This window comes from Xenia sp. Carnegie-2017, unplaced genomic scaffold, assembly GCF_021976095.1.
Source record: "Xenia sp. Carnegie-2017 unplaced genomic scaffold, XeniaSp_v1 HiC_scaffold_6, whole genome shotgun sequence".
NCBI lineage: Eukaryota > Metazoa > Cnidaria > Anthozoa > Malacalcyonacea > Xeniidae > Xenia > Xenia sp. Carnegie-2017.
In genome coordinates, this window is record NW_025813526.1 from 6,655,424 (window position 1) to 6,666,320 (window position 10,897).

The 10,897-nt window shown below is 36.5% G+C and overlaps 1 protein-coding gene and 1 long non-coding RNA gene across 2 annotated transcripts; both read left to right on the forward strand.

Moving 5' to 3' along the window:
- The first annotated feature begins 1,643 nt into the window (after positions 1-1,643).
- LOC124457028 (uncharacterized protein K02A2.6-like) lies at positions 1,644-6,048 on the forward strand. Its single transcript, XM_047007328.1, has 4 exons — positions 1,644-2,229; positions 2,546-4,895; positions 4,954-5,512; positions 5,878-6,048. The coding sequence occupies exons 1-4, from the start codon at positions 1,644-1,646 to the stop codon at positions 6,046-6,048; spliced, it is 3,666 nt and encodes a 1,221-aa protein (XP_046863284.1).
- A 68-nt stretch (positions 6,049-6,116) lies between these two features.
- On the forward strand, positions 6,117-8,013 carry LOC124457580. Its single transcript, XR_006952669.1, has 5 exons — positions 6,117-6,379; positions 6,515-6,661; positions 6,993-7,200; positions 7,318-7,655; positions 7,896-8,013. It is a non-coding gene; the product is annotated as an uncharacterized LOC124457580 (long non-coding RNA).
- The last annotated feature ends 2,884 nt before the right edge of the window (positions 8,014-10,897 follow it).

Below are 10,897 nucleotides of genomic sequence, written 5' to 3' on the forward strand. Positions count from 1 at the left end.
GCGCTAAAATAAACACAATCATGCGGCCATGTTGATGCCATTATTTCATAGCGAGCATAAGTTATATCGAGCATGTAATTTATCATGGGACGTCGTGAGGAAAGAGAACGCAAAAAAAGAAAGGCAGCCAAATCATGCAAAAGTATTCATGGTTTCTTTCACCCAAAGCAACAGAAAGATGGTCAGTAACTCAGTAACTGTATTTGTATTACTGCATATAAAAATTTTTTTCGAGTGTTAATCATTTAAATTAAATTAATTTAAATGTCAGATACTGAGGAAAATTTACCCGAGAAAAATTTGCCCTCAATTAAAATCTGCCAAGAAACTCATACTAGCTCCCAAAGCACATCTTATTAGTGAGATACAAGAAAGTAAAGATATGTATTATCCTCAAAGTAGGTTGAAGAATTTCACATGCAGATGGTTATATAGTTTGATCTACTATGCTTTATAGTTCACTTTTAACATCTGTCACTTACTAAATGTCATTATATAATTATGTTTTAAATTGTAGGGATGGCATGTTCTGATATTGGTAGAATAGCCAATGGATCAAAAGAGGACATCCAAAAAGCAATAGATAATCTCACTTCGGGCGAGAAGTACAATTTTCTTAGAACTGCCACTTGAGGGTTATAATTTCACTATTTCAACCTGAGCTTTTAAATTTTAATAAACCACCGATGGCTCCGCTACAGCATACATTTGGATGGTTTTTTTTGCATATTTTGTACTTTGTTTTCGTAAGGACAAAACAAATGAAGGACGTTTTGTTATAAAATTATTTTCAAATTGGCATAGACAGCATGAAAAATGCAGAGATCATGAAAATCTTGCTTACCATAATCATGCACAAAATATGGGGGATGAAATGATTTACGGTCATAAACACTCTGAAGCAAATGTGCCTTTCTGTTGGACAAAAAGAAGGATGAGAACATCAAACGAAGTAGACATATCCTGAAGAGTGTGTTTGAAGTGATGTTATACTGTATGAAACAATGCATAGCTCTTCGAACATCAAATGAAGACATTACATGCCCTGATAATCACAGAAACTTTCTAGAACTTTTAAAACTATTGGCAAAATATAACGATGTATTAAAAATGCAACTCTTCTTTCCTCAAATGAAGAATGCTAAATACACATCCCTTTTAGTTCAAAATGAAATGATAGACATTTTGGCAAACGATATTGTTCGTAAAAACATAATTAATGAAATTAAAGAGGCAAAATTTTTTGTCATAAGTGCAGAGAAGTTATAAGCCACAATGTCGAGCAGCTTTCATTGTGTATTCGTTATGTTGAGAAAAGTACAGAAGACATCGTTGAAGCATTTATTCCTTTTGTGAGGCTAGAAAGAATAACTGGAGAGAGAATCGCGTCAGAAATTAAGAAAGCGCTTGTAGATCTTGGTCTTCAACTACAAAGCCTAAGTGGTCACTGGTCAGGGTTATGATGGGACTAGCAACTGTGTAGACGTCACTTCCTGTTGAATATTACTTCCGCTTATAATGTATATATATAGAGGACATTTAGATAAGAGGGCATTTAATAAAAACAAAACATGGTGGCAGCGATAGGATTCTGTCTAAAATAGTAAAGACCAGTGGACAAGAGACGTGGAGATAAATAAGAAATGGCATTTCAAACACAAATTCCATTGCCAGAAAAATTAGAATCGAAAAAGCCCGAAGATTGGAAGCGATGGATTGAACGATTCGAATGTTATCGCATCGCAGCTGGCTTAGACGAAAAAGATGATAAAGTACAAATCAATACTTTGGTATATGCTATGGGAGGCAATACCAATGATCTTTTAAAAAGCTTTCAAATAAGCGAAAGAGATATGGTGTGCGGAAATGTTGTAGAACAATTTGTATCGCACTTTGTTGGTCGATCGAACACAATTTTCGAGCGTGCTTGGTTCAATAAACGAATACAGGGTGAAAAAGAATCAGTCATCGACTTTGTGGAAGATTTGTACAAACTGGCGGAAACTTGCCAATTTGGAACACTAAAAGACGAGTTGATACAAGACAGACTTGTCGTCGGTATACAAAATGCAAACCTTTCACAAAGGCTAATGCAAGATGATAAATTAACATTGGAGAAAGCTATTAGGGAGGTGAAATCATCGGAGCTTGTCAAGCACCATCACGATATTCTAAAAGGAGACAGCGAAAATGGGCTGATTGGTCGCGTAAGAACAAATCAACGAAAAGGTAATTGATACGACACAAAAATCGAAGTTAAAATGGAATCAGAACAGGAGTTCCGATCAACATTCGAGAAAGAAAAAGCGTCAATGTTCTCGATGTGGAAGATCAACAATTCACAAAAGAGAGGATTGTCCAGCGAACAATAAAACTTGTTTAAAGTGTAATAAACAAGGGCATTTTGCAGCGGTATGCAGAAGTAACTCAAGCGCAAAAATTCAATCTGTTGATGACAAAAGCACGGATTCCCCAGGAGATTTTTTTCTTGGGACAATTAACGATATAGAAAATGAGCGAAAATGGGCAATCGACTTATTATTAGGAAAGTCTACAGTGAAATTTAAGATTGATACGGGCGCTGATGTGACGGTGATTCCAGAACCGGTGTTTATGCAAACAGGCATAACTCAGGTGCAATCAACTAATAAAGAATTGTTCGGGCCGAATCAAGCAAAGCTGTCAGTAAAGGGAAAAATTCGAGCAACATTGAGAACTGCTACTTCAAAAACAACAGAGCAAGATATTTATATTGTGAAAAATTTGAAAGAGCCATTGTTGGGACGTCCAGCTATCAATGCCCTTGATCTAATAGTGACAGTCGAAGCGATTCAGTCAAATGATGCAAGTGATATGGAAGAAGAAATAAAGGTTACTTATCCAAACTTGTTTAAAGGTCTGGGTGAATTAGACGGAGAATGCAACATCAAATTAAAACCTGGTGCTATCCCATTTGCGTTAACCACACCTAGAAGAATACCTTTAACGATGACAAAGAAAGTTCGTGATGAATTGACGCGCATGGAAAAACTTGGCGTTATTTCAAAGGTTAATATTCCTACCGATTGGTGCGCTGGTATGGTTGTTGTTCCAAAAGCAGATGGTAAAATAAGGATCTGTGTTGATTTCACAAAGTTAAATGAGTGGGTCTTGCGAGAAATTTATCCACTTCCAAAGATCGAAAGTCTTTTGGCAGAAATAAGAGGATCAAAATATTTTTCGAAGCTAGATTGTAACTCTGGTTTCTGGCAAGAAAAACTAGAACAAAACTCTCGTTTGTTAACTACATTTATTACTCCGTTCGGAAGATTCTGTTTCAACAGAATGCCTTTCGGTATTAAATCTGCACCTGAGCATTTTCAGAAAAGGATGAAACAGCTGCTGGAGAAACAAGATGGTCAAGTAAGCATAATTGACGACGTACTTGTTAATGGAAAGACAAAAAATGAGCACGACAGTAGACTGAAAGCTGTGCTGAAAAAATTTGATAATGCTGGAATAACACTAAATCCTGAGAAGTGTGAGTTTGCTAAGAAGATGGTAAAGTTTGCAGGTAATATAGTGAGTGAAGATGGAATTCAAGTAGACCCAGAAAAGATTGAAGCAGTACAAGGTATGGAAGTGCCACAAAATGTGAGTGATGTGCGAAGATTTTTGGGAATGGTTAATCAATTGGGAAAATTCATTCCAAATTTGTCTGAAAAAACAAAACCTATTAGAGATCTATTGAGTACAAAGAATGAATTTCAGTGGGGAGGTGCTCAACAAAAAGCTTTTGAAGACATGAAAACTGAATTAAGTTCTGTACCAGTTTTAGCCTATTATGACCCAACGAAGCGAACTGTTTTGGCAGCCGACGCATCGTCGTACAGTATAGGAGCAGTTCTTTGGCAATTAAATAAGAAAGGAGAAAAGAAACCAGTCGCTTATGCGTCAAGATCAATGACAACTACCGAAGAACGATATGCTCAGATTGAAAAGGAAGCATTGGCAACAACTTGGGCTTGTGAGAAATTTAATGATTATATTTTAGGAATGGATTTTGTGATAGAAACTGATCATAAACCCTTGGTTCCTCTGCTTGGCTCGAAGATATTAGACCAACTTCCTCCAAGAATACAGAGATTCGAGATGAGGCTGCTGAAATATTCGTTTACTATTCGTCACACACCAGGAAAAGAGTTGGTTGTAGCGGATGCATTGTCTCGAGCTCCTATTATGAAACAACCTACAAAATCTGATAACAATTTATCCCAAGATTTGAACATTTGTGTTGCACAGATTGTTCAAAACATACCAGCTAGTGAGAGAAGGCTAGAAGGAATTCGCCGACACCAACAAGAAGATCCAGTTTGTACCAAACTTGTGGAATTTTGTTCGGAAGGTTGGCCGGATCGAAATCGAATTACTAGTACCTTGTTTCCTTATTACTTTGAAAGAGCAACAATTACAATGCAGAAAGGAATGTTAATGAAAGACTCCCGCTTGATAATTCCATCATCGCTACGTTTAGATATTCTAGAAAAGATTCATGCTGGCCATCAAGGCATCCGTAAGTGTCGTGAAAGAGCAAAAGAATCTGTTTGGTGGCCTGGACTAAGTAAGCACATTGAAAACATGGTTACTGATTGTTCCATTTGTTGTAAATACAGAGAAAATCATGCAGAGCCGTTACTAACAACGTGTTTTCCTCAACGACGGTGGCAGAAAGTTGCTACAGACTTGTTTGAACATAGCGGAAAAAATTATGTGCTTGTAGTAGATTATTATTCTAGATATTTTCAAATTGTTCCTTTGAAAAAAAGCACAACTGCAGAAGATGTTATTAATCATATGAAATCCATATTTTCTCGTCATGGTATACCAGAAACAGTTGTGTCGGATAATGGTCCACAGTATGCTGCAGCTATTTTTCCAAATTTGCTGAAGAATGGGATTTACACATTTAACAAGTGGTCCTCGCTATCCTCAAAGTAATGGAGAAGCAGAAAGAGCTGTAAAAACTGCAAAGAACTTAATCATAAAATCCGAAGATCCTTATTCAGGTTTACTTGCATACAGATCATCACCATTGCAGAACGGGTACTCACCAGCAGAATTATTAATGGGGAGGAAATTACGTTCTAATCTACCAGTCATATCCGAAAAGCTTACTCCAAAGCTTGCTGATACGGCAAAATTGAGAAGAGACGAAGAAAGTTACAAACGACGTCAAGCAGAAAACTTTAATTGTCGTCACAGAGCTTCAGTCCTTCCAGACTTGAGTCCTGATGAAAAGGTTTGGGTAAAAGATATAAAATCACCAGCTGTGGTTGTGGGAAAAACCGATAAACCAAGATCATATATAGTCAGGACAGAGCAGTCTATTTTAAGAAGAAATAGAAAACATCTTATCCCTGATCCTGAAAATCTGAGGGAAAACATTGAGTTGAACGAAAGAAAGCTGAGTTTCAGTGATAAGAAAGAAGTGAACGAATCTTCAAGTAGTTTGGACAATGAACAGGATTCGAAGGTAATTCGAACCCGTTCAGGTAGAATTATTAAACCCCCAAATAGATTGAACTTAGAAAACTTTTGAAAGATACTTTTGTATAGTTATAGGTATAAATATTTATTATAAATTAGTTATTCTTTATATTAAAAAGGGAAGATGTGTAGACGTCACTTCCTGTTGAATATTACTTCTGCTTATAATGTATATATGGGATTTACTATTTGTACAGCAGTTCATGTCGTGACGTCACTTGTGCCGATTGCGTAATAACACGAAAACTACTTTTGAGCGATGAAATTAAATCAATTTCAAGTTTATTTTGCGCGATCATTTGCATAATGGCGGGTAATTTAAATAATGCAAACAATCGAGATATTCGACAGGTTATAAGCCGATATTTAAAAGAGGTCGTAGAGAATGGTGAATATTTCACAGGCTGGATTGATGGAGAGACTAACTTGAACGAGTTTTACAAAATACGAAGTTGCTGGATCGACATCTTTCAAGCTTCGTTCGTCTGCGCTACGAGGTTCGGCAAAGCGATATGGAAATGAAGGTACATAAATTAAACTGATACGACGTATTGCACTTGTAGTATTTTACACGTGAAAATTGTATTGTTTCGACGAAAGTTCCACTTCTCACTCACTATAAATTTTGTTCATAACTCACGTTACTCATCAGTTGTTGTAAATATATAATTATAAATAAAATTATCAACATTTTTTTGTAATAATTGTTGTTATTAAAGGTAGTTTGAGATGGAGCAGCAATTTTGGTGATCTATCCATACCATTTTTTGGCACTCCGTTTTGTATCAATGGAATACGGTTACTAGAGTGTATTTATGGACCGTGCAGGCCGACAAATAGAGATTCTGAGGAGGTACGTAGTCTTGAAACCTGAAATATTAAACTCTATAAACTCGAACCACACCTATAACGTAATTATAATAGATAATATACTTTTGAACAAATCATTTTTAACATTAACTGCAGTACACTTCAACCTATACTATAGGGAATCAACGGCCATCCAACTGGCCAAAAAAGACGATTTCGAGTGCAGCCAACTAAAAAGCTTGGGTGTAAGGCCCAGATCACTGTTAGGGAGTTAACCGTGTATCCAGACTACATCGTTCCAACATCCTGTAACAACAAACACCAGGTGAGACTGTGGGAGTTAAACAAAGAAAAATCAAATTTACTCAACAAATTTTTAACAATGTATATGACATTAAATGAGATATGATCTTAGCTGGACAATTTAAGCAATCGTCTCAGGACCTGAAAAATCAGGTGACTCAGGGATTCGAACCCATGACCTCTGCGGTTCGAATCGTTGATCTGTTCAGGATGCTAATTGTCAAATCATCATATCTCATTATTTCAAACACCGCACTGCATAAAACATACAAATGTATATGACGTTGCTTAAAGGAACTAATCATCTTAAAACCAGCCTCAACACTAATTGCGTTGTGTCCAAATTATTGTAGATGGAACGAGTCATTAAACCATCGCTCTTGAACAAGTTAAAAATCGATAAAGAACACAATGAAGCGCAAATTAAAAAAATAAAGAGGTTTTTTGTCAAAGTTCCAAACCAGCAAGCACACACAAACCACCCACACGGAGAAGTGTGCGGCATTTCCAATGGGGTCCATCCGCTTATAATAGAGAAAATCCACGAGCTTGTTGCAGCAGGTGAGGCATACTGATTTTAAACATTCATCAAACTCTAACGGCAATACGGCGTACTGAAAAAGAAAAGGTGGCCTTACATTATCATCCAGAACTATTGGGCTGTTTTTTATTAAATAGGTGTAACACAGTGGCAGGAAGTTAAAAAGTTACTTACCTACCATGTGGAAAACATATTGTTCCAAGATGATAAAAGTCCAAGGCCCTCAACACTTAACCGGTCATTTTATCCAACCAGCACAGACATCATCAATCATATCTACTCAGCTACCAACAAACAAAAACTTAGCAAACTGGATCAGGTGAATTTGCAAAAAATGATTGACGAATGGAAAATGTCTACATGCCACATCTGATAACTGGAGAAACATGTACAGAAATCTCCTGATTCCAGCTGAACTTCAATGTTTAAATCCAGGCTGTCTTGTTAGCGACCTCATTATTGAAGCTTTTCTTCAGTAAGAAAGTTACAAGAAGTGTAGTACAGTATTTGTTTTAATTGCTTATGGGCATCAGTAACTCATTACTAAGTTGCAATTCACTCCACTTTGTTATTTTAATTTTATAATTACAGAAAATTTTACTTGCCTTGTACAGTACTTGTAAAAGAGAGGATTAATGGGTTAATTGATTATTTTTCCCAATGAAAACAATCCAGTAGATTAATAATTAATATAATTATTATTCTTGCTATATAGATACCTCAAATTTGAATATGCTGATGAGAATGTGAAACAATCCACCATTGCATTGTCAAGCTATTTCTGTACCAAGCTCAGGTCATAAAACCATCCATAAAACCATCACAACAGCAAATGGAGCTGAAAAAAAGGTTCCCAGAAATGACAGGTGTGTCAATTTGTATCTGTTGTATTTGTATCTGTAACTTAAATATATAATAATGCAACTGCAATCAAAATACAACAATTATACAATTATAAAATATTTTTCAGGTCACTCTGGTCATTACTAATCTGGCATTCACCATAATTCATTTTGTCTCCTTTTACATACTGTACATGTATGCTTTGTCTTATTCCTATCAGGGAACTTTGGGAGTGTGCAAAATCATTCACTAGGAAAGTCGCCATCTGGAATAAGAACATAGTTCTAATACCTGTCAACAAAGGGTAATGTTGTAAACAATTATTGTTCATCAATATAGAATGAAATTGTATTTTGTGTATATTACATGCATGCAAAATATGTGATGGGTTTTAACTTTTTAAGGCTGCACTGGATTCTTATAGTGCTATTTAACAAAACAAATGAAACTGTTAAGGAACAACCTGTAGCATCAAGGTATTGAGTGTTTTAACATATCCACACAATACCAAAACCTTCCTTATTTTTTAATATCATGCACCTCATACCCTGAACAGAATTCATTACGAAATTTAAATATACGTAAATGTAAATAAGTATGCCCATTATTTAAGGAGCCTTTGCATTGAACCCCAGCAGTGTTGTGTAAAACCTCCTTAGGTTAGTATATAGAAGATATAATAAATATTTAATAAAACTTTTACAACAATTTACACAACACTCAGAATCTCGGTGCTCTCACTAGTCTATCCTATCAAGTGTCTTCCGCATCTTATGCTGTGATGAAGAAAGTTTTAAGACCACAACGTTTTGACACCAATCCTAACGCTCAAGACGCTGCTAGATCGTGGTTGCACTGGTTTGCTACTTTCCAAAATTTTGTAGCTGCTTTACCTAACGAAGAAGTGAACAAATTAAAGGTTCTAGTCAATTATGTTTCTGCCGACGTTTATCAACTTTTCTGTGAAGCGACAACCTACGAGGAAGCTATAGAATTGTTAAAAAATCTCTATGTTAAGGTTCCTAATGAGATATTTTCGCGACATAAGTTAGCTACTCGTAAACAACAATCTGGCGAGAGCCTGGATGAGTATTTACAAGAATTAAAATCGCTAAGCAAAGATTGTAATTTTCGTAGCGTGACATCAAATCAATATCGAGACGAAGCTGTACGAGACGCGTTTATAGCAGGTCTTCTTTCAACTAACATCCGCCAACGTCTTCTCGAGAATAAAACATTAGACCTTCAGACAGCTTTTGATCAAGCCCGAGCCTTAGATACAGCACAGAGAACTTTTGAAACTTATGCAGACGGAATTCCAATAACAGCTGCTGCTCTATCAAACAAGGACGGGGAGAATTCGTTTTTTAGTCAACGGGCATTCGAAAACCAATAAAACTGATCAATCTGACGGACATCAAGAGAACAACGGCATAGAAAGGTACGTTGCCGCCTCTTCTAGATCAGCGAAATGTTTCTTCTGCGGTAATCGACCACACCATCGTTCCGCATGCCCGGCTAAAGACGCCTATTGTTATAAATGTAAAAAGAAAGGACATTTCCAAAGAGTATGTAAATCGGTCGCTCCTCAGGCTTCGTATATAGCATTAGCATCAACTAAACATACAGTAGCAAAGTCACTAAAGAAAGCCTGTATTGATGTCTTGATTAATGGAAAATCTTGCGAAGCTCTAATTGATTCGGGAAGTACACATAATTTTATACATCCTAAAGTTGCAAGTAATCTGGGATTGAACGTTAACACAACCCAAGAGAAAGTAACAATGGCTGCATCCTCGTTTTCTTCTAAAATTCAAGGCTATTGTCTAGCAGATATTATACTTAAAGAGCGAGAGTATGCGAAAGTAAAACTGTTTGTCTTAACAAACTTATGTACGAACGTGATATTAGGACAAAATTGGCAGGAAAAACATGAAAGCATAATTATTGAGTATGGGGGAAAATCGCCCTCTTTAACGATATGTGGTTTATCAACTATAAATATAGGGCCACCGCCGTTGTTTCAATTTTTGTCTGAAGATTGTAGACCGGTAGCTGCAAAATCACGAAGATACAGTGCCGAAGACAGAGCGTTCATCGCAACAGAAGTGTCGAAATTGCTTGAAGAAGGGATTATTGAAGAAAGTGACTCTCCTTGGAGAGCCCAAGTCGTTGTAACCAAGAACGAAAGACAAAAGAAAAGACTAGTAATCGATTACTCTGAAACAATTAATAAATTTACTCAGTTGGACGCTTATCCGATGCCAAGAATAGAGGATACAGTAAACGCAGTTGCCCAATATAGTGTCTTTAGCACTGTAGATCTTAAAAGTGCATACCATCAAGTACCTATCAAAAATAAAGAGAGAAAGTACACGGCTTTTGAAGCTAACCATCGACTTTATCAGTTCCGTAAAATCCCATTTGGTGTAACTAAAGGAGTGGCGGCCTTTCAACGATCAATGGATACTTTCATATCCGAAGAAGCTTTAGAAGATACTTTCGCGTATTTAGAGAATATTACTATATGCGGTTACAATCAGGAGCATCATGATAAAAATTTGGAACTTTTTATGAAAGCAGCGAGGAAACGTAACCTAACATTTAATGAAAGCAAGTGCGTTTTTTCGGTAACGTCGATTAGTATACTCGGAAGTGTTGTATCTCAAGGAGAGATTAAGCCAGATCCGGAGAGACTAAAACCTTTGCGGGAGCTGCCAGCCCCACGTGATGCAAAAGCTCAAAGGCGTGTCATCGGTTTGTTTTCATATTACTCCCAATGGATTAAAGATTTTTCAACTAAAATCAGACCTTTGTCTCACAATTTAGCTTTTCCATTATCAAATGATGCGTTGCAAGCGTTTGATTTACTGA

What these genes read in the sequence shown, in the direction of transcription:
- LOC124457028 (XM_047007328.1), top strand. Translation starts at nt 1,644, where the DNA reads ATGGCATTTCAAACACAAATTCCATTGCCAGAAAAATTAGAATCGAAA. An exon ending in AAGAACAAATCAACGAAAAG is followed by an intron (nt 2,230 to 2,545) that starts GTAATTGATACG and finishes ACTTATTATTAG; the next exon opens with GAAAGTCTACAGTGAAATTT. An exon ending in GTGTCGGATAATGGTCCACA is followed by an intron (nt 4,896 to 4,953) that starts GTATGCTGCAGC and finishes ACATTTAACAAG; the next exon opens with TGGTCCTCGCTATCCTCAAA.